This window comes from Eleginops maclovinus, chromosome 9 (genome assembly GCF_036324505.1).
Source record: "Eleginops maclovinus isolate JMC-PN-2008 ecotype Puerto Natales chromosome 9, JC_Emac_rtc_rv5, whole genome shotgun sequence".
NCBI classification, from domain to species: Eukaryota; Metazoa; Chordata; class Actinopteri; order Perciformes; family Eleginopidae; genus Eleginops; species Eleginops maclovinus.
Window position 1 is genome coordinate 25,589,528 of NC_086357.1, and position 24,035 is coordinate 25,613,562.

Consider the following 24,035-nt stretch of genomic DNA (forward strand, 5'->3'; position numbering starts at 1 on the left):
AATCGTGGGGTTTCTTGGGGGAGTTTTCTCTTGTAAGCTGCGTGGGTCTTGGCACAGAAGATGTTGTATGGTGTATGTAAAGCCCTCTGAGACTAAGACTCAGGGGATGAGTTTTGAGATCTTTACACCAACTTCTGTCTGTCAAAGTGTTCCATTTTAAAATACTACTGCTGGTTTATAAAGCACTGGAGACTTTTCTGCCAAAATACATCTCTGATCTTCTGCTCCAAACAAACCATTAAGATCTGCTTTCTGTCCCCAGAGTCCAAACTAAACAGGTCCACTGCACCCTCACCTCCTGGCTGAAGACTTTTACATTTGCTACTCTAGCATTGGAGGAGGATTTTCCTTATGAGAGGAAATAAAAATCACAGTGAGAGGGAGTTGTGTACCTGTTTTTGCTGGTGCTGGCAGTAGGGGCGATGTCTGGGGTCAGGACGTACAGGCTGTTGTTCTTAGGCAGGTGTAAACTTCTCATCACCGTCTGATAACACACACAGAAATACAACTTAACAACAGTTGAACTCAGGAGGGAGTTGTAGTGTTCTCAGTACATCTGAATGTATACTTCTTTCATCTCCTACAGAATATTATGAGAGGAACTGATAACAACTTCTTCGTTTGAAGTGGAAATATTGTTTTCAGGTACATCAAATTGGATTTATTCAATATTTAACAACAAATATTTGGGGTATTTTAAGCATGTAATAAGGCATGCTTCTATGCTTTGATGTATTTATACTGTATGTAAAACTATGACATTTGTATTTTGGACAAAGCACATGCATTGACGATATAAGTCAATTAAAAAAAACGTTAAAAATGTTGTTTATTTGTCAAAATAATCACATTTATTTGGATTAAAACACAGATGCAAAAAATATTAAAGACTTAAGGCTTGGTTCATTTTCTCTCCTTAATGCTGCATTGTGTGTTTCCATGAGAAACATTTAAAGGGCCCGTAAACTCACACTATCGGAAACCTCTCCGCTCTTCCATCCTTTCAGCTGCATTTTGGACACTGGAACCCCGAGCTCTGTCTCGAGGATTTTTTTGATTTCTCCTGTAAATCAGATTCATTCAGAGGAAAATGTAAATCAGCCGTTAGGACATGGAGAAACAGTACTTTATACAGCATGTTTGTAAAGACGTGAGGCGTTTACCGACTGTGCTGCCCTCCTCCAGCACCAGCTCCACCGTGCGCTGCCGGTACTCCACCCTGAAGTTGAGCATCCGGGGCTGGCGCTCTACGATCTGTCGGGATGAGGAGGAAGAGGAGGAGGCCGAGTTGACAGGGCAAAAGGCTGAAGTGGAGGACGATGGAGGAGAGGAGGATAAAGACGAAGAAGAGGGGGTGGGAACGGCGCCTCCTGCTGCTGCATCAGCTGCTTCTGGTTGGCTCGGAGGTCCAAACATGCCGGCCTGGCTCGCCTCGCTGGAAAAGGTACTGTACAGAGGGGAGGAGGTCAGTGAGGGGGTGGAAGATTAACTGCTATCTTTAATGCCCTTTTAATGGCCTTTTGCTACAAATTCATACAGCATTATTTTAATCTCAATCTCTTTATAAAATACCTTGAGGGAGCAAACATAACAGATGCGATAGAAAAAGAAAATATTTTAATATTTAGCTAAAAATGTCACACAACCTTCATTTTGGTACAAGTTTGAGACCATAATTCTTAAAATTTGAGGGCAATAGTAAAACTGTTGTCTACAGTACCATGCGTACATTGAGTAGGGTTAGCTACTAAATGTTAGCTGTTAGCTTTTAGCAGCAAGTGGAGCGACTTCCATTAAGTTACATCATGATGCTTTCAGGCTCTATTAAGTAAAAGAGACTATTGGTCAAAGGTGAATTATAACAGAAGTAGGATGCTTTTAATTATGAACCTGTAAAAATGTAGATTTTGGAGGGAAACTTTACTAAATCAAGTTGTTTGAAGGATTTTTTTGCACAGCAATATAGAATAGATATTAGAGTACCGTAGTAATAATGACCTGTTTAACTCCCTAAAGAAAATAACATGCAGATGGAAATGTAGAAGTTTAAGGGATTTGTTGTTGTTTTGTATGAGAGAATTGTATAATTTCATTAGTATTGGGTTCGACAATTTACAATTCTGGTACCGTTACAATCCCATTTCAGGCTAGTCAAATATGTTGTCTTTGGCCTGATGGTAAAGAATCATCAGAGGTTACAGCCAGACAGCTTCCTCTCCTCTCCTCTTTACCAAATCAGCTGATTCTCTTTGCTTTCCTCTTTGCTGCTGGCCGAGTGTGACCCACGTTTCACACAACACAGTAAATGTTCAGTCTTTGTCTGCCAAACACCAACAAAGTGTGCCCTTTGTTCCCTGGAGCAGCAACTGTCTCAGAGCAGAGTGCCAGACGCAGGCTTTCTGACAGAGCTGTATGTCATCTGGCCTTCAGCTGTAGAGAGGCCGCTGTCCTGAGGAGAAGTGTCAACAGCCACCAAACCGCTACGTACAGAAGGGTGAAATAAACCCACATTATAATGGTCTCCTCCACCAGCCACTTCAGGAACACACCACCAAATCTTTCCTGAACTCAGGTTTGGACAATGAGAATAGCTACAGAAGAAACGGCCAACTGAATTGGACTAGGTTTTTTTTCTTTCCGTGAACTTGTTTTGTGAATCTAAGGCAAACTTTAAGGCACCGTTCTTTGTTTTGTTGGTTTTATTTAGACTATGTAAAATAAAACATGGATTCTACATATAAAAAACCCACAAATATACGTCAACATTTGTCAGTAAACTGCATTCACACAAGAACACACTCGTAGTTTTACAGGAGGTTTTGGATAACAGTGTTTTTTATTAAAATGATTGTCAGATTTGAATTTATTCAAAAGTCAGTATATATGACAATAAATACTATTCACAACAAGTTGAAAAGCTCCTGAGTTCCACCATGACCTTGCAAAGTGACACTAAAGAGAGGTAAATTGTTGCTGTACAGTATTTCTACACCTAGATGGCACTGTTCTCCTGTGTAACTGAGGAGACGTCATAAAGCAGAGGATCTCTTGAGCCATTAACCCACAGACAAACTGTGAGACCAGTTGACGCCCTGATCAACAAGATGACTCGGCATCCTATCCTACCGGATATTCCTGACGCCCTGAGGAATTTCTACTACAAATTAAAAGGCCAACTTCTTACAATTCCCACCCTGCAGACTAAAGAGAACACACCAGGGAGGAGGGAAATCTGTTTTCGATGGGAGCGTTGGCGTCGCCTCCAACTGGCTCCAGCTCAGCCCCGTCATCAGAGTCTGTTTACTGGGCAACGCTGCTCAGTGCGGTGCCAGCCACTTAGTAAATGTGTTGGCTGCTGCTCACACTGCCAGACTCCATTCATAGCAATGTGTGCCCCCCCCCCTGAGGAACACCAGAAATAATCTCATGGCCAGAGAGCCTGAACCACACGGAGGCACATGCTTTCATGCACACAAAGTTAAACGGTTTGACCCAACGTGTCCAGTTTGAGTGGGTTCACCGCAGCACTGTGTACATCTCCACTCCTGGGAGACAGTTTCTTTGCAGTTGCAGTGTCTTCTATATTATTCCATCATCAAACAGCAGTAAAGACACGGTTCTATGTATTGTTTTAGTCGAAAGCTAAACTGCACAAACTATATTATAGCTTGGAAGCTGGATTCAATCCCTGCGTAAGATTCGCTTCCTGGTACCTCCGCTGCATTTTGAGTTGTTTTTTTTAGAGGAGCATCTATGATAGCCTTATTTAGTTTGAATAGATATGAATCCAACTAAAAACACTCACTCTAAAAGGTTCACAATCAAAATGTCATGCTTCATCATAGAAGCAGGTGATACAGGAAATGGATTCACAAAAGCCCAGCTGATTAACACATGGAATACAACTTCCTGCTCCAATTAGGCTTCCTCTTCACGATTCCAGCATTGTTTGAAAGTGGTGTCGTGTGCTAATATTCCATGTTGAACCACACTCGTGTCACAGGAACATATTCCTCACTGATGCGAGGCCCTATTCCTATATTAATAATCTGTAATTGGAACTGTGCTATACTTTGACCAACAGAAATACCCACAATGCATTAAAACATGATATTTATCGTTAAATAGCTATTCAGTGTTTTGTGTGTGTGTGTGTGTGTGTGTGTGTGTGTGTGTGTGTGTGTGTGTGTGTGTGTGTGTGTGTGTGTGTGTGTGTGTGTGTGTGTGTGTGTTTTACCTTTGTAAGATCCCATTCTCCTGTGGTATCACTCCGTTGATGGCAGCCTGTAATGAGAGTGGAGGTTAACAGGTTTTTAAAATACTTCACTATACTTCAAAGTGAGACTGTGAGGGCTGTACATGAAAAGAAAAAACCATTAAAGATAATATTTAGTATTAAAGAGGTGGTAGAATATTTTCTGCACTTCTTTTTTACAGAGCTTGGTCGGGTGGCAATTATTATTGAGCTTATACTTCTTAGGTTATACAGTCATTAAGAACACCAGGATATGTTTTGAGGTACCATTTTACAATAATCATTCAAAGAAATCTAAAATCCACAATAGATCATTTAATTTAATGACTCTATTAGTTAAATCAATGTTGGAGACACAACAGTGTTATCAAATCCAGAAAATGTCATGTGGACACTGACCTAATAATCCAAAACCTTTTAAATTAAACACATTTTGGGAAAGGAACTGCATGGTGACCGATAACAACACCCCACCAGTCCACATGGACCCAGGTAAAATAACTATACTGGTTGATACTGGAAGATTTTCTGGCAATATAGTACATGTGTTAACAATATGAGAGAGAGAATGATGGATAGTCTGATCACCACAGAGAGAGCTGAAAGGACACACATGACAGTACAGTCAGCTCTGCACTGAGCTTTTGTTGGAATGGACAATTGATTGGATTCCTCTCGAACACTCGCTATTCTTCACTTACTGGCATGTTCCTGTACCCTGTTCTTTCTGTTAAATAAAACAAACACATATGTAAGGTGCTCACCCCAGTGGGCTGCATCCCAACCGATAACATGGATACCTTAATGCCTTACTGAAATCATTTTGGGGAAAAGGTTCAAGAAACAAAATCTGGTGTCCTTTGAATCTTTAGCTTATAAGGACTTTTACAAGAAAACGTGAAATGCATTTATAAGACATTTCTGCTTTCTGAAATATTTTAACTCCACAACTGTTTACATCCAAGTTAACTTGCAGGCCGTCTCACTGCTGCATATCGTGTTGTGTTAATTAGGGGAATACTGAGAAACCACTGACAGTGTGTGTCCTGTGAGTCACACTGTCAGTGGTTTCTCAGTATGAGTGTGTATGAGTATGAGGGGTATGAGTGTGTCACAGGCTGTGACACACTCATACCCCCTCAAAGAGAAACAGTTTCAGAGGGTTAACCGAGGTCAGAAGCTCCAGAGCACCTTTAAGCTTTGATGAAATAATGATATGGAAGCAGATATGTTATTCTTATAAAGATCTGCATGATCCTTTTACCGGGAAGACACACGTTACTTTAAAGCGCCAAATCTGCAGTGGCTGGAGGTTTTTGGTCACTGAAGACTTTTCAATTAAGTCGTGCTTTTCCTAAACAATTCTGTTTGTTTTCAGGTAGAATATCTTTGAGTTTCTGAACTATCTTTTAAACTTGTTAGTTTCCTTTATCCATGTCATCTTTATAATTTGTTTATCATTGTTTTCTGCCCCATTGACTTCAATCAATGTGCAATTTTTGTTTTAAAGGCGTGTCACAAAAGCAGAAGCTCAGGCCTAAGTAGTAAATAAATGATTGCTGAATTCCATTAAGCCGCGTCATTCAGCACATATTCAGGTTTATTAGGGTACATTAATAACCTCGGGAGGAAGCTATTTCATCTTACAAATCACTGCAGCTCAGATGTCAATCTCTTTAGAGTATTACGTTTGAAACATCTACTGTCGACTTGAAAAAAGCCTGAAATAAGATTATATATAAAGTATACATTTGTGTCTTTGGAGAAAGAATTATAAGTCATTCATTTCAATTTAAAAGAAGAAGAAACAAAAATAGTAAAGAGAATATTGACTATTCAGATAGGTAGCAGAGGTGTTGACTTAAGAACTGGTGTGAGAATTTATTTGGATGTTTAGGAGTTCTATTTTTCATATTTTCACCTTGCTTATCTCCCTTGAAATAAAAACTCTCCCTTCTATGAAATACAATTTGATTACCCAGAGGAAAAAAGCTAAAGCAGAACTTCACACAGCAAATACTGTCAATAATTAACGTATAGTGTTTAGACTGTCCGTTAATAACTATATTGATCACAAGATGAGATGCGTCAAGATCAGGGAGGACTAAACAAATCCCTGCTCTCTTGAAAATAGCCCAAAGGGGGGAAACACTGCTGGACTGGAGAAAGAGTGAAAAAATACTACTCTAAACTCAGCATACACTAGCATTTCTCGTCAGGCTTAAAAAAAAAAAGCAGCAGATACTGCAGAGGAACTGCGAGTCATCAGATTTACGGGGCAGGGAGTGTGTCTGTCCGGCTCCTCTGCTGCCGGTCTGAACTGCAGCCAGCAGCAGCTAAATATAGACTGACCCCTGCCGATATGCACTGCGAGGTAAAGGGCTCCTTGTTTGTTGGACTCATCGTGAGTTTGTCAGACTCATCATGAGTTAATACAAAACATCGTTTCTTGCAGAGTCTCTCGAAGCAACAACCACGCCTCTCAGGACTCATTCCCTCTCGCTGTCACCAAGATGCTGCCTGCTTCACGGGGTAAAATGAAGAAATAAGTTCAAGATAACACCGAAAGAGCGAATGTGTGTGTTATTGGACATTTGCTGACCCTCTTGAACTTGCACTCTGATGAACTAAGCCTGTCTCTCAAAGACAAAATCCCACAGATAATGAACTTACCACTAAATCCCAGTTATTAAGCTCTAACAGAGTGATGGCCTCTGCGATGTTGTCAATTCCGGTGCAAGCCTGTGAGAGAAAAAGACAAAGAAAGAGGAATTAGAAGAAGAAACGCATTGTCTGGACTTTGCTGCTGTTTGGTTTGTGAAACATTATGAAAAATCTACATTAAAATACACAAAACACATTAACTACTATGCTACCGACCAAAGGACAAGATCTTAAATGGCAGACACCAATCTCCTCTGACTAAACCTGATATCCTGGACACTTGACCCTTCAAAAGCAGGCTAAAAAACTTACGTTCCTCATGGTCAAATTATTACTTTACAGTAGGATGCACCCATCTATTCATACCCATGTATTTCTTTTCGAAGTGTAAAAAAGGCAGACATTTTAAGACTGATCTTTTTTCGTGTAACCGAAAGAATCAAAACAAAGCATCAGAAAAAAAGTGTCAACCAATTGGCACCAGCAGAGTTAAAGAGCTGCTCGGCCTGATGTAGAAGCCAAAAGGCCCAGAACCAGCCAAAAATGATGTGTGCAAAGCAGTGGAGCGACATGTTGGGCCCTACCCTGTGACAACAGTGTGCATCTGTACCGGTGCCAGAGATGGTTGATTGGCTACAGAGCATTAACCCTGACATCTGTAGTCATGATGTCATTCCAGAAGCAGGAGGGAAGATAGACTCTCACAACATAAAGCCAGAATCACAAATCACATATCTGACAGATCAAATTAGGCACAGAACCAAAGATTACATTTGCAGTTTTGAAAGCAGGTTTAGAAATAGATAATGCAACAGCTTCTTTTCTTGATCACTTTTATAAGCACCTAGAAGTTTCCAAACATCTGTGCAACGTGTAAGGACTTTACATTTCCAACACCTGTTCATTATTTTGATCTGGATTCAATCATTAGTGGTTGGATGCAGATATTTTGTCAGGAAGACCAGAGTGTAGACAATACAAGGTAGTGTTTAATGTTTGCCGTATTTTACGAGATAGAGCCAGGCGAGGAACAGGCTTATCCTGAAGTATGCACATTATACTATTGATCTTAGTTTACTTTGAGGGAAGAAAACAGGACTATGGACCTGTTATGGATGAAAGTATGAACACGTATGAAAACCATTACTAATATCTAAACAAAACACCAAGCATATGATCTTTTTATTTAAGTAGCACCCCTCTACCACCTCGGTTAAAGGTATAAAGAATGACACAGTTGCAACACCGAGGATCACAAACTGAGAATGGTATATGGTAATATTTTAAATTGGCTTTTCAATCGTAAGTACACAAATGCTATTTAAACCCAACACTATAAAGGACTGACTGTATGACAGTAATTGTTATTTTCATCATCTGTCTCGAGCAGAAGTCTAACTCTACAACTTAACACTGTAGGATCCCTCTCCCAAGATTTCAGATTTTGTCTGATCTCCAAAAAACACGCATGCATTAATTTAACATTATACATTTCTCTACCTGTCCTAACCTGAATAGTAGAAAAACCTGAATTTCTGAGGCCAAAACACAAAGCTACAGTAGCAAACCCGTGAGAGGCAGAGGTGGAAGAAGTACGCAGATCTAGTCCCTTTAAGCTAAGTTGAACAAGTTAGCAAACATAAACCGTTTTAAGGACTTTGTATACTGCAGGGTAGCTTGTGAATTTACTGCAGGTGTAACTAAAGTCTGATTAAAGGGTTGATTATATTTCACATCATTAATCCAAATCTGCAAAGTAACTAAAGCTATTAAATAAATGTAGTGGAGTATAATTACACAATTAAGCCCCTGAATTGTAGTGAAGTAGAAGCACAAAACATTTAAATACTCAAGTACAGTAAGTCCCTCAAAATTGTACTTGAGTAAATGTACTTAGTTACTTTGCACTACTGATGAGAGGGATGTGTGTATTGTAAGTATAGATGATATTAAGCACAGAAACAACAGCTACATTTCTAACATTCTTCCCTAACCTGCAATTTGGGTTTCAGATATCCTTCTGTCGAGTTACAGACACAGAGGATTTAAAGTCCTAGCAGGACACCAGGCCATATGTAAACAAGTTGGCAGTAAGCGACGTCCTTTGAGCTAACTACACCGTCGTTGAACACACATAAACATCACTAATAAACACACGTTATTCCCCTGTTTGGCTAGCAGATTCATGTAAACGTTATCTTATGGACGAGCTCACAGCTAACATTCGCCTTTAGAATCCGTTAGCAAGCTGTCAGTGTGTTAGCTCCGGGAGCTAGCTACCGAAAGCTGAGCTGTTTACGACTCAGGGCTTTGTGTACAGTTGTTGACGGTCGATTATTCAACAACAAAACAGATGACTAACTACTGGATAGCATATTTGGCACTAAGACAACACACCGATTACTGTAACAGGAATCTTTACGTAAATGTGCAATACTATTTACAAATGTTGTACCACACTTAATTCTACAATGCTACTCTTATAGTATACTACTGCTACTTATTCTCTACTAGAATGTGGACTTCTTTATTTATTTGTATTTGAGACCTATGTGCATGTCTCTGTATATAATAATGTCTCTGTCTCTTTCTATCCTTTGCTTTAACAACGTAAATATCCCCATTGTTGGACGAATTAAGGAACCATGATTATAATGTCGTTCTTCTATATTTTTGCTAGCTGTAATTGGCCCCTCAGTGTATATTTGACAGTCTTCTGATATATCACCTTCCACTGTCATCATATATATAAATATGACTATGAAGTTCTGTTTTGGTTTTATATTTTGAGACGTTTATATTTTATGCTTATGTCTGTTTATTGTGTTCTCCTTTTCATCTTCTCGTTGTGTGCAATGCCTTGTTGACATGCTGCTTTAACAAAAACACTTCCCAAATTGGGATCGATAACGTATATCTTGTATTTTTCTCGTTTAGAATCAGTTAGCAAGCTGTCAGTTGGTTAGCTCGGTGAGCTAGCGACAGAAGGCTGATCTCAGGTCTGCTGTTTACGACGCGACTCTTTGTGTGTGACGGTTGTTGACGGTTGACAATTCAACAACACAACAGATAACCAACTACCGAATATTATATTGGGCACATACAGACCTGAAAATCGGCCAGAATCATCTCTCTATCCATGTTGCTTTCGCCGCTTTCGGAGGCCATGGCAATGACTGGCTAAAAGCAATTCTTCTTCTTCCACTGGCTTCTCGTCGTTTTCTCGCCTCACACAGGGACACTGAGTGTTAGAGAAACACCTTGATAAGACGTGGCGACGAGGGAGGCGTTGGCGAATTGGAAATACTTCACTTTATCGGGATTTAGACGCTTCAGATAGACAGAATTCTGTAAAGTAACGGCACAGTGTTCAGTGATCGCCTATCATTATTGTCATCTAGTCCATGCTTTACGGCTGACGTAAAGCGGCTGACGTAAAAAAGGGGGATTTGAGTTTTGATGTGCATCAGTGGTGTAAAGTCACTAAGTACATTTACTCAAGTACTGTACTATAATTGAGGTACTTGTGCTTTACTTGAGTATTCCCATTTTATGTTTCTTTGTTCTTCTGCTCCACTAAAATTCAGAGAAAATGGACCGATATGCATAATGAGTACTTTTACTTAAGTTAGGGCTACTTAAAGTATATTTTAATGCCAATACTTTTTCTACTTTCACTCAATCAACATTTTGATTGTAACAAAGTATTCCTACACTGTGGTTCTTCTACTTTTACTTAAGTACAAGATCTGAGTACTTCTTCCCACCTCTGCCCCCTTTTTGAGAGCAACTGACCCAAAGCTGCAGCAGACCTGAGTATGATGCAGATGCCTCCCAAGCTATCAGTTATGCCACGTATATTGGTGGTTAAAAAGGACAAACGCAGTTAAGCAGTTAAGGAAGAGAGGGTCATGCCGATAATGATAACATGGCGGTGCAGGGGGAGAAGAAATAGGTCCATGGATGTTGGCCTACCAAGCAACAGGTGCCCCGTCAAATGCTGCACCAGATTTGGAGAGATAATAATACAAGAGCAGCTTCAACATTTAAAATGACACATGATAATAATGAAAGTATTTCTATGTTATGGAGTTAATCATGTAGTCAACACCATGTGCACGCATAACATAAAATTGACACTCTAACCCCCCCCCCCCATGTTCTGTTTTGTTTGTTTGTGTGTGAGCATTGCCCTTGTATTGTATTGCTGTCTTTCCTGTTACGTATGTCTTTGAAAATATCGAATACAATCTAAATTACAAAAACAAAAGATTGGAAAATGTGCACAAGCAAGTGTTCTAGCCTCGCCATCAACATGCTCAAGTTTCCGGAACATTTCCCAATAGGAAATAACAATCCAATTATTGTATATAGGGTGTCATAGCTTACTAAGATCCTTAAAATACCACGTTTTACTTGTGACAAGTAAAAAGTCTGATTTCTTCTTCCACTACTGAACACTAAAGAGATTGTGTTTGCATGTAGTACTTCAATAAGCAGTATTTATTTCACTGTACAGTATTTAATTTGACATTCTATTCTTGTTTATCTGATTCTATTCTACATGTATCAGACTCCTGCATTTACTTGTCACATGCAACATTTAGCTTATTGTATTTTATATGTATATAGTTTACTTCTCCTTTACTGCCTGTCTTGCATCCTTCTCTTGAAATATTGTATTCCTACTGTTTCTTCTAGTTTGTTTTTTTTACATTTGTTATATGTCTTATATACAGTATGTTGCACTGTTGGAGGAGCCTGGGATTTAAGATTTTCAATGCCATTACTACACTGTAGCTACTGTGCATGTGACAATAAATCCTTTGGATCTGTGCATCTTGAATGAAACGGCCCATGGAGGCAATATAAATCCATATCACTAGAGGGCGTCCTGATAAAGGAATCTAGAAGCCCTTACCCACAGTTGCATGACCGATGAAAACCGTTGTCTTTCTGAATGGAAAAGGATCTTTACAAATGAAGTAGAACACAATGCTTATATCAAGATGCTAAAATCTGGCTGTGTTTATGATTACGCATTAATCTTCAGTGGTGTAAAGTACCAAAGTACATTTACTCAAGAACTGTACTTAAGTAACAATTTGAGAGACTTATACTTTACTTGTCATTCAATTTGCTGGTACTTTATACTTTTACTCCACTACACTGATGTAGTACCTTTAGTTAGTTTGCACATTCAGATTAACACTTAAATAAGGCTTTGGTTACACCGGGATTAAGTTCACATGATATCAGGCAGTAAATGAAGTTATATCAAAACTGTCACCATCAAACTGCGTAATAAACTTCCGGATGTCGTGAAGCTCCAATCAAATCACGCTTTGTTGTTTTGGGGGATAATTCAAATTCAAGGTCTCAGCTAAACCGTAAACGAAAGCATTCAGCGAGATATTGTTCAACTCGATCTGAATATCAAATGAAGCATATGTAGGCTGTCATCCCTGCAGGAACGATGATACAGCAGGCTACAATGACGGGACGTTTATTCGCTACAATATGAAAATGGAGCTACGCAGATGGATCTATGGAGGTCGGTTGTACTTTCTCCACGTCGCCCTGTTTGTTTTAGGTCGTCTTTCCTCTTTGATGAAATTCAACTCATGTTGGCCAAAAGCATTTTTTGAAATGACTGCCAACTCATATCAAAATGAGCAGGAAGTGAAAGCTTCAAATGACACCATGGCTTTCGGAAATATGCGTAGAATCAACAATTTTATAAACAGCCCCGGAAAAAAAGAACACTTCAGCATTATTTTTGCTCTTGTCTTATTTGTTATAGGTATGTCTCTGAGTTCAATTAATTATTATACTGGCATTTTTTTCTCTGTGTTGAAATCCAAGAAACACTGGAATGGCAGCCATACACGTAGGTTAAAGATTTAAGAAAAATGGAGTGGTCTCTTGTTTTTTTCCGGAGCTGTAATAAATATGTTGCGTTACTTTCTTGTTGCTTTTTTTTTAGCGATGCACCCGGAAGGAACGAATATCAACATGCAGGAAGGCTGTTTGGGATTTATTCACATTTAAAGTAAGGTGGGGTCATTTTCAAACAGCTATCCTGCACATATAATAAATCATTATAGTTTGGAGTTGTGTTGTATCCTCGGATCTTGAGCTCCTCTAAAGTGCCTCCATGCAACATTGACAAAAAGTAACCTGTAAATAAATAGCAGCTATTTCTATCTCTATTTATTCTCATTTTTAGAAAAAGAACGCCTTTTGTCTTGGGAGTTTCTCCGTCCTCTAAAAAAAGCTAGGGGCAAATCGACAAATGAAAGCTGCATGGATCCCTTTGCTTTCACTGCTAACGCTAGCTTACCCTGCTTGACATATTTTAATTATCAATAATCAAAGACGTGTTCTTCAAACACCTTTCAGGCCGCTGTGTCTGTAAATGCGTTGTCTAAACGTGTGCTATGACTGTGCTGTTACCTATCTTGGGCCTGGACTCTCTTGAAAAAGAGATTTTTAATCTCAATGAGATCCTACCCTGGTTAAATAAAGGTTCAAAAGAAAGAACAAGCAGCGTTTGCTGTGGAGAGATTTAGGTGCCAGCCTTTACAACTTTTTGTGTGTAAATAAATGTCACAGCTCTCTGATTTCTGTTATAGAAGGCCGAATATCATGTATATATTTACTGTAAATGCAACACTTTTTTGAATTTCTCTCTATTTTGGTGTGGAGAAACCAACGTTTTATTACCAAAACATTTCAAGATAAATCAGACTGTTCACAATATAGGTTACATTTGAAAAGAAAAAGGGTTGCCCCTGACCCTAACCTGGGAAAGTTGCAACATGTTTAATGTAGATTTAATTTCCACAATGAATGTTCACTTTATGTCTCAATGAGCATAGTATTGTTACAAAATGTATTATTTTACAATGATAATGAAGTTTTATTTATTTATTCGTTCATACAATAATATACATGTTTTCAGCTTCTTAGCTGATAGTCATTCAAACAATTTTTGACAGGTCAAACAATTTTTGACAAGGCTGTTTGCTACTACCTTGTACAAAGCATTTGATTGACATTGGTGTGTTTTTAATATGGTTAAGTCAATAAAGGGAGGCAAACAGAAAAGCAGGCCCCATACCAATAGATGTATCTATTCTAAACTATGATTTACAGTGAGGGCGGTCTGGGTCAAGTCCGTGCAATGTGGGCAGGTATGGAGGAGGTGCTTCTGGTTGCATTGCTCTTGATACTTAACCTCAAGCAGATATCGTCCTCCGTCACAGTTTGTCCGAAACCTTGACTCCCTAAACCTTTTCAGAAAAATGTCTGACAACCTCTGCAATGCTTCTGCCCGTGGCGACCTACAAAAAGTGTTGGAATTGCTGCAAAATGGAGCAGATGTTAATGGATTTAATAAATACAACAGGACTGCACTGCAGGTTAGTAAATCACTTTTAAATTGTGCCAAGGGGAACTTGAAGAAATAGTATTTCATCCTGATCTTTTCTGTAGAACGTACTATTAGAAGGTCATATTCAGTAGATTGTGTTTTTCATTTTGAACAGTTTAAATAGTTTTATAGTATATGAGGAATCTGTGGACAGGTTGTTGGAGTTTGTAGCAAATCTAATCTAAATACACTCCTTAAGACAAAATAGAAATTGTCAAAATAATTTCTGAATTTTTTCATGTGAGATTATTATCACTTGATGTCGATGCTAGAACAATGAGACCCTGTCACAACTAGTTACACAACTGAACGTATTTCCAGTGTTCATTTTGTGCTTGATGAAAATAAATAAAGAGTAAGCCCATTTCCTACTTATAAGGGGAAATGCATGTTACATTTGAAGGTGAAAGAGCTAATCAAAATGGAGAAATAGGGACAGGGCTTACAAGATGGCTGACTACTACATGTGGCTGTGTCATGGCACATCTCCACATTAACACTGCAGCTGAGAAAAAATGCATTCTTCCTAATAACAGGTCTTTAAAAGTAAAAAAAAAAAAAAAGGGCCAGCCCATCCATGATCCTATTCTTTCTCTTTTTTAAGATTTGTATCAACTTGCATGCATTGCATATTTAATAAGTTAAGCCCTTTCTCTGCACTGTTCCTTTGTTATATCTATGTGCATGTTCCCACTGTGCATGCAACACAAAAAGGGGAATTTTTCTATTTAAAAGCACACATGTTATTAGGCTATTCAGAATCAGAATCCCTTTATTCGTCCCACAAAGGGGAAATTTAAATTTGCTACAGCAGCAACAGAGCCAAAGACAGCTTTACAAAAGAAAATATGCATTAAAAAAAATATCAAGATAAAGAAAAACACACAATTTACAAAATACACATCCTGAAGGAGATATAACAGCCAGGTAATATTGCCGTTATTAATAATGGCATATTTATGTTTATATATTGCACATAAATTGTTATTGCACAACTATGTGCAACAATCAGGCCGCTTAGTCTCTTTAAGATGCACTGTCCCTCTTCCTGTGTGTATGAATGTTAGGATGTGGTGATTGTAATTTGACCTGTTTTTCCAGTGCCAGAGACACATTTCCGTTATGTACATTTTAGTGGTGGATGAAGCTCCAGCTCTGCTCTCACAAGGACAGATTCAGGAAAACATTGCTGCCTACTGCCATAACACTCTATAACAATTCACCCCTGGCTGGCAGATAACTCTCTTATCCACAGCTTCTATCGCATTACTTCAGTTGAACCCACGCTGTACATTTCACATTTAGATTCTATTTAATATTCCATTCCTCAAACACTTAATGTTTATACAATATCCTACTTTATATTAATATGTTTGTTTATATTTTGTGTACATTTTGTACGTATATTTTCATTTTGTATGTCTATTTTATACATTTGTATTGCTATTTTATTTTTATTGAGCTGCTGCAATGCAAGAATTTCCCAAATTGGGATGAATAAGGTACTTTATCTATCTATCTATCTATGATAATACTACAGTGTAAAAGTACTAAGTATAAGTAAAAGACCTGCATTCAGGATCTTACCTAAGTATTTATTTTGCATAATGTCCCATATCAGAAAAATATATATTAAATACTGGATTCATTTATTTATTTTTTAGCAATAATGTGTTTATCACAGCTACTGTAGTAGTGGAGGTATGCTTATAATTACTTGATGTACTTGGATGTTTTACCTATAACTATATAGCATAGTTTATTTATATTTTTGAATTTCCTAATAATCTGAATCTGTAAAGTAACTTATTTTGTAAAAAGAGTGCAGAATTCTGTTACAAGAAAAAGTCCTGCATTCAAAATGCTACAAATGAAGTCTGCAAAAATATTAGTACCAAAAGTAAAAGTAGTCATTGTTTGATTGGTCCATTTCAGAATAATATCTCTGATATGTTTTATAATGATTGATCATTAAAGTGTTCTCAGAGCTGGTAAAGGTGCAGCTAGTTTGAATGGCTTTGTATACTGCAGGGTAGCTGCTGGATTTACTCCAGGTGAACTACAGTCTGATTTAAGGGAGATTATATTTACCATCAATAATCCTAATCTGCAACTAAAATTATTCAATAAATGAAGTGGAGTAAAAGTACATGATTTACCTCTGAATTGTAGTGGAGTACAAGAACATAAAGAAGCAGCATAACATACTCAAGTAAACTACAAGAACCTCAACACTGTTAAGAACAGTATACTTGAGTAAATGTACTAACGTACTTCAAACTCTGATAAGTAAAGTGCAAGTACCCCAAAATCGAAGTCCAGTACACACTTCACCACACCACGGGTACATTTAATGGACAGTAAAGTATTCTGAGTCTCTCATCTGTTGGTCTGCAGGTGGTGAATTGGGCCAATCCCGATTTAGTGGAGGCGCTTCTACGCGAAGGGGCAAACCCAAACATCCGAGACCCTATTCTGAATCTCACCCCACTGCACGACGCAGCGAGAGCCGGTTGGATAGGTTCTGTGCAGAAGCTGGTGCAGTACGGCGCTGATGTAAACCTGTGTGATGACAATGATAACCTTCCGCTGCACGGGGCCGCCAGCGAGGGAAACCTGGAGGTGATCCATCTGCTGATCCGTCTCACCGCAGACCCCGGGGCCTGCAACGCGGACGGATACACCGCCGGGCAGCTGGCGCACCTGCACAAGGAAATGGAGGCGGCCAAATGCATCGAGGATTATTTGAGCTCAAGTGAGTGGGGGTCTGCTTTAATTTCTTACAATAAAATGGATTCCTGTCCAAAAAAAATCTGAAGTTTGTCTTTTAACCCTCGTGTCGTGTTTCGGTCGAATCCGTCCGATTTACCACTTTCATCATTCATAAATGTGTTTTTTTTAACATGACAGGAGGGTTAAAAACGTATTATTTTTAATCATAGGCCTACATTTTTTTATGTTCTATAGGCCTATATTTTTCTTTTGTATGCTGACAGGTTGCAGGCCCTACCATGGGCTTATTCTGAAAGGAGAAATAAAAGCCTTGCATGTGTTTTTTCGAATGCTTCTGTTTCTCCACCATTACAGAAAATTCGCCTCCCTTAAAACTCGTCAGTATTTTAATACGTTTTAAGATGCGAGGGAGCTGCAGATATAAGCCTCTGTTGATCATGCTATTAATTTGAAAAACTAACGCCGAGACTTCGTTTAGATGCATGTCACTCCATTATTGAAATGGGGAACATGTAGGTAAAAATCAGGCTTATACTGAATGTAGGTTTAAATCAGAAGTTTGATGAAGAGAACACGTCAGCATTAAGCCTATATAACGTGGTTTCTGAATTAACTGCTACAGCCCGTTAGGCCTCATCTATGATATTTAGCCTGAAGGGGCAGCAGCTACCGTGTGAGCACGTGTTAGACAATAACTATAGAAATATAGTTTGATGTTGTGGTGATTTTCGCACATTTTGGTTAGCACAACAACATGTAAATTAGCCCAGTTATGCTCAACAGATTAAATGAAAGCAATATTGAAATGAGAATTAAATAACCATAATTATACAGGCATACTATGACTAGATTAAGGCTCCATATCCTGTGGATAGGTGTGGTAGATAGATACAATCGGAGGATGAAACCCTCTTTATTAGTCACATACATGCACACAGCAGAGCACACACAGTGAAATTAGTCCTCTGCATTTAACCCATCCTAGTACTAGGAGCAGTGGGCAGCTATTGTGCAGCGCCCGGGTATGCAGTTGCGTATACTGTGAAAACGTTTGTATTTTACAATAAATCAAATCAAAAGTTTTGTCTCGTTATTACTAAACTGTATAACGCGCTTTTGTTTTTATTTCCTATATGAACCCTGTGTGGCCTACTGATTTCCAGAGTGACTGGTTGTACATGATCATAATGTCATAACAGCCCCATGGTGTCACAATGAAATTATCTTTGAATTAAATTAATCATCCCCCCATTATAAATTAGGGTTATGGTCACGCTTTCATGATTTGATTCATATGCATAAAGTATATCGAACTGATTACATTAAAGAAACGATGCTTTTGGGGCGTTTATAAACAATGATTTTTAAAAATGACTTAAACGTGCTAATTTCTGGCTCCTCTCTGAAGGTCTATGTCAAATATTGACCCAACTGTTATTCTGTTTTACATTTGTATTTGACAGCTAGTGTTTGTTTAACACTCCATTGTTATCTGGAGGGGAAACTACCAGACTCGCTTTCAAAAACGCCTAGTTTTGACAGATTATCAGTCGTGGGACACTTTTTTTAACTCCGTGTAACGCTGTTATCGAAATATACTTAATTATGTGTCTCTTCTTATCAAATCGGCAGCTGATATATCAAACATTAATCCTCATTTCGTTTAAAAATGTAAAGAAACACCATCTTGGCAGTTCCCGGTGTGTGTGTGTCCGTCTATCGGCTGATGGCTAACGTTACTGTGTGGCCAGCTGTTAGCTGTAACTGATATACGCTCGGTTATATTCATATGTTCACCTTGACTTTGAGGACGGTGAGAGACATGTACACACCTTGTTTCTTGCCTTGGAGTTAGTGGAAGTTATTGGATTAGTATTTGGCCGCTGCTTCCCATCTTTAAAAGAAATTGACCTGTCGGAGTCATCAGCAAGCAAGCTATGATCGACAGACATATGAGCCAATAGGAGACGAGAGATTTCCTGTAAACCCCTTCTGATTGGTCCTTCATCCGTTGCGTTCACTACTGTCTTTAGCAAGTCTGTCAAATACCGTACTACAGATAAACCATTGTTAAATGTTACTCAAGTGAAATAAAAAAGGTATAAGCATCAAAACGTACTTAAAGTAAAAAGTACTCATTCTGCACAGTGGCCCATTTCAGAACTACAAAGTAGGCTACAGCAGATGTATAAGTTAAATGCACTCCAAGTATCAAAAGTAAAACTAGAAAATGCATTTCCTGCTGAAAATGCATGCGAATGCTTTAAGCTGCTGAAAATGTGTCGCTGGACTTTGTGGAAAATGCAGAAAAAGCTGAATATTTGTATAGCTGAATGGTGACTGTAGCTGTATAAACAGCCACATGTATAGCTTCAATGTCCTGAAATAGCTGAATCATTTCATAGTTGAATGGTTTCTGTAGCTGAAAGAGGCTGAAGGAGTTAGATATTAAATGTAAGTAGTAGTGAATGAATGTATATTAAGAAGAGAAAAGAAAGTAAAAACGCTTTGGAAAAGCAGCAGAATATTTTAACTGCATGCTTTTGAACTAAAACCATACGTCACCAATAATGTACTCAATATGTGGAACATGTTCAAGTAGAATAGGCAGTCTGTTAAACTCCAGTCTGTGTATCTCTGTTCACATTGGATGCTTAGAAGTACTCTGATAGGCAAGCATATGGTGCTCTCCAACACAAACATTAAAACAACGGTAATGACGTATTTCTGTGTGTGTGTGTGTGTGTGTGTGTGTGTGTGTGTGTGTGTGTGTGTGTGTGTGTGCGTGCCTGCGTGCGTGTGTGTACGTACCAGAGATCAAAGGTTTCCATGGAGATCTGCAGTGATCAGTGTAAGGACAGCCTCTCCATTGACCTGAATGAGAAATAAACCTCTTACATTTTTAACTATTGTTGGAAAACGGTAGCAGCTATCAGTAAAATGTCAACGCTCAGAGTGTCTCAGATACCTGATGAGCGGACACTGTGCTTTTTGTGTATTTTCGGGACAATAAAGCGGCTCATTTTGCCGTTTATCTAAAGTTGTGCGGCTGGTGCTTTGATGAGAGATGAGGCAATGGGACTTAATGGAGACATGTGAAAAGTTTTTGTAGCTTGGTGCCCTCAAAAGACATTTCTTTTAAATTCTTTGCTTAAGTTGTTTTTATTTTTCATTCTAGGAGAGGTTTTCCTACTATTCAAGCGTAACATTGTGTCCCAGGAGTATAGGGTTTGGGAATTATGGCCGGTTTTAAAAAAAGCTCTCCTCCCCTCTAGCTGTGACGTCACGCACTCTAACGGTCAGCGCGCTGCGCAATACACACTGATGTTAGGATCTGCAGGCCTCTTCACCGAGCTCCACTCAAAGAGACATATCTCAACAAGTGTAAGAGATATCAAACACAGCTGGAATACATTAAGGTCTTGTGACTGTTTTAAAGTTGGAATGAAGTCTCTAGCTCAGGGGTGGCCAAACCCGCGGCTCTCGAGCTGCATGCGGCTCTTTGCCCAGTCTCATGCGGCTCCTCAGTTCATATGGAATTGTAATATGTATCCATCTTCAAAAAGGGTTAACGACACACAAGTTCCAGGCCAATCGTTACACAGAGGGTTTGATACAGAAGTGCTTTAGCCAATCAGAATGCAGATCCTGCACTACAGGAGGCGGGTTCTACTGCACTCGCGATGTGACAGGGGAGGGAGAGATCTGCTTCTGAACGGCGAAAATAAAACTCAGATAAAACCTAATAACTCAATAGAAAGTTGTCAGATCAAAACGGTAACACTTTGCGGTTGTAGTTGTGTGTGAGAGGGCCTGCTCACGGAAAGCTGGCCACCGACACAGAAGGACTCCCGAGTTGCTGAATCGCGATAACGAAATAAATAAGAGAGAAAGTGCATCTTCTGCCACTCACAGGGTAAACGTTGAGATGGTTATCATGCGAGGATAATGAACTTAAATGCACTTCATTTATTTTTAAATCACTGTCATGAAGCAGTATTTGAACCAACCTTAGTCATGGGTTTGTTTTAAATACAAACATTTAAATACTGTAAGCCAGATTTGTAAAGGAGTGTTCAACGCAATGAATGCCAACTTAGTTCAAAGAAGCAACATGCAGTAATATAAAAGTAGTTTTCACATGATTAAGTGAGAGTGTGTGTGAGGCAGTGCACACAATCTTAATGGCTGAAAATAACTGGCCTCTAGTCTTAATACTGATCTCTGTCAATATCATGGTGTGTGACATTTACACAAAAAGTCTGGCTGAGCAGAGGTATGTGTGTCTGTCGGTGTGACAGAGTGTGTCTCTATTGGAGTGTGTGTCTGTGTCAATTCTTGTACATTTTTAGATTTTCCTTTTTTATGCGTGAGAGACAGAGAGGGGCACAGAGGAATAGAGTGAGGGAGCACCCCAGTGGCGTAGCTATACCTATTTTAGGTGAACTTCAGCCTTCCTAAAAAAATTAAATCCCACCCAAATGAACATTTTGAAATTGAAAAGAAAAATGTATATATATATTTTTTTAAGTCTCACTTTAGTGTTGAGAGTTGTGCCCCCTCCCCTTACCAAGACCACACAGTTCTATTGTGTAGCCTCTTAATGTTGCTCTCAAAGTGCACCAGAAGCATGCAATTCACTTTAAAGTGTTTTTAAAAATCTGCCCGGGGAAGCATGCCCCCGGACCCCCCTAGAGGATGTGAAGTCCACCCCACTCAAACTTCAAAACTAGCTATGCCCCTGGAGCACACAGAAAGGGTGAGAGCAAAAGAGAAAGGGCACGAGAAGTGGGGGGACATACATCCACGATGTGTGTATGATGTGGCTCTTCGCAGTAACACAGTCAAATAATTGTCTCTTCGTCTCTGACTGGTTGGCCACCCCTGCTCTAGCTGAAAGTATGTGGAAGGAGTAGCATTTAGCGCAAGGTGTAGGTAAAAGAGGAGTTGAAGGTTCCTCCCATTGAGTTGAATGTTAAAAACAGAGTTTAAAAAGTTGAACGTTTCCGATCGAGCTGAATATTTTGATATTTGAATAGTTTCTGTAGCTGAACGTATGCTGAAGTTAAAGAGTCAAAGTTTTTGGTTGAAATAATAAGAAGAAGAATCGGAAGAATAAAGATTAGAAGAACTCTTTATCACAGTATTATATAATCATCCGTATTATTTATCCTGTTTTTATATTATGAAGTTAGTTAACTCAAAACCAGCAGTATGGGCAATAGTGTGATTTCTTTTTCAGTTTGACAAATATTTCCCTTTTTTGTTGTAATTAGGATCCTACAGAAGAGGATTATGGCCACATGAGAATTTACATTGGGACGTGAGGAGTTATGAATTGAATCTCAGAATTTTGAGAGAGAGAAAAATCCTTACCATTACTTACGTTATTATTTTTCATTTCACCTCCTCCGGATGATCCTACGGAAGGGGATTAGGTCCACCTGAAAAAAATGTTTGGGGGATGAGAAAAAAGTCAGAATTCTGAGAAAAAAGTCAGAATTCTGAGATTAAAGTCAGAATTTTGACATCCCCTAAATAGTTTTTCATGTGGCCCTAATCCTCTTCCGTAGATAGGTTATGTTTTCACTTCAGCTTAGTTTGTATTTCTCTTCTGAATCCCTAAAACCTTAACTCTTCTTCTACGCAAGAAACGTTCGCAGCTTGGCTTTGTGACACAGTGACGTAATACCAGAAATCTCTAAATAATAAAGCACTGTCTATTCAGCATTTTAAGAGCCAGGGCAGGGTTCAATGGGGACTTCGTTTGGAAATTCCCTTTTTGTTCATGACTCATGATCAACACATTCTATCAGGGTTGTCTAAGGACACAGACCATTATAATAACCGTGCACATATGGTTGCTGCACTTAATTAGTATTGCATTATTGTAACATTGTTTATGATTCAGATGTGATATGAAGTCATTGATCTTTTTTCTCTTCTCTCCCACAGACTAAAGGACGAAGCGGATGAAGAATGGTTAACTTCTGCTTTTCTGCTGACTCTGATTTTGTTTTTTTAAAAAATGCTCTTGGATGCCCTGGATTTTGTCATCAAACCGCACTTGTCCTATCTAACAAAGCTTTTAATGTATTACCATAGCACCATAGCATCAAGCATAAATTGAACTCATTGGTAAATAGTAATACATGCTATTTAAAAAGGTGTCCCTGAAATTTGTATTACTCCTTTATTGAAAATCATGGGAGGAACAGAAGTGTTAACACTACCCCCTCCTTCTTTCTCTGCTATCAAACTAATGTGAATGTAAAACTACAAATATCAAATGCATAAACAATCTGACTTAATAAAACACTGCAATGAATTCCAGGTTGTTCCCATTTGTATCGATGAGTGTGTGTGAGAGAAAAAGTCTGTAATAAGAAACAGACCTCACTTACCACCAGCAACTGAGACAAAGACCACATGGATTGTTCTATGATGTGTGAAGTAGAAGTCATTTGGTACGATAGGCTGTAAAACAGCAGACTTGATGATCCAGGCAGAAGAGTTCTGAATGATTTTGAGTCGGGAAGGCCAGATAGGACAGGGAGCACTATGATGGCAGTTGGAACAGGTCTGCCCTGAAGGAAGGGCATAGAAAGGCACCTGGTGAACAAAAACAGGTTCTAAACAAAAAAGGAGAGAAAACAGGAACTACATGACATGACATGATGATGAGGAAGTGAACTCTTTCCTTAATAAAACCAAGACTGTGAAATTGTCCCAGTCAAAAAATACAAAAAGGAAACCTACGGAGACGCTTTATCCACCTGGCAGTTCTCGGCATTATACTGCATGTGTGGATTGTTTAACCAAAGCACTAGCAAATGTAATATAGTGAAGACAATAACGCAGTCATTCCAGAATTGGATGACATTTCTGGTCAGAAATTAAAAATTAAAAAATAGATCAGTGCCCAAAATGCTAACACACAAGTTCATT

The 24,035-nt window shown here is 38.8% G+C and overlaps 2 protein-coding genes and 1 long non-coding RNA gene across 5 annotated transcripts in view; 1 reads left to right on the forward strand and 2 right to left on the reverse strand.

The window, feature by feature from the left end:
* Positions 1-10,322, reverse strand: part of faf1 (Fas (TNFRSF6) associated factor 1) — a 73,876-nt gene extending 63,554 nt beyond the window's left edge. The window contains exons 1-6 of the mRNA XM_063890599.1: positions 10,028-10,322; positions 6,929-6,997; positions 4,238-4,284; positions 1,164-1,447; positions 972-1,063; positions 393-484 (exon numbers count right to left, since the gene is read on the reverse strand). Of these exons, the coding sequence (XP_063746669.1) occupies positions 393-484; positions 972-1,063; positions 1,164-1,447; positions 4,238-4,284; positions 6,929-6,997; positions 10,028-10,087 (644 nt within the window). The 5' untranslated portion in view covers positions 10,088-10,322. The remainder of the gene's footprint in view (positions 1-392; positions 485-971; positions 1,064-1,163; positions 1,448-4,237; positions 4,285-6,928; positions 6,998-10,027) is intronic.
* Positions 10,323-12,292: 1,970 nt separating this feature from the next.
* cdkn2c (cyclin-dependent kinase inhibitor 2C (p18, inhibits CDK4)) lies at positions 12,293-23,570 on the forward strand. The gene is made up of 4 exons (XM_063890469.1): positions 12,293-12,473; positions 14,223-14,343; positions 16,752-17,109; positions 23,043-23,570. Exons 1-4 carry the CDS (start codon positions 12,460-12,462, stop codon positions 23,045-23,047), a joined length of 498 nt encoding a protein of 165 aa, XP_063746539.1. The 5' UTR covers positions 12,293-12,459; the 3' UTR covers positions 23,048-23,570.
* Positions 13,835-23,686, reverse strand: LOC134869065 (uncharacterized). 3 transcript variants are annotated; one of them, XR_010166380.1, is made up of 4 exons: positions 23,492-23,686; positions 22,474-22,531; positions 19,899-19,961; positions 13,835-17,057 (listed from the first exon to the last, which is right to left on the reverse strand). It is a non-coding gene; the product is annotated as an uncharacterized LOC134869065 (long non-coding RNA). The 3 variants fall into 3 exon arrangements; XR_010166382.1 differs by having other exon boundaries at positions 22,464-22,531; XR_010166381.1 differs by lacking the exon at positions 22,474-22,531.
* Positions 23,687-24,035: the final 349 nt, after the last annotated feature.

Coding starts and splice junctions, on each gene's coding strand:
- cdkn2c (XM_063890469.1), top strand. Junction 14,344..16,751: donor ACAACAGGACTGCACTGCAG/GTTAGTAAATCA, acceptor GTTGGTCTGCAG/GTGGTGAATTGGGCCAATCC.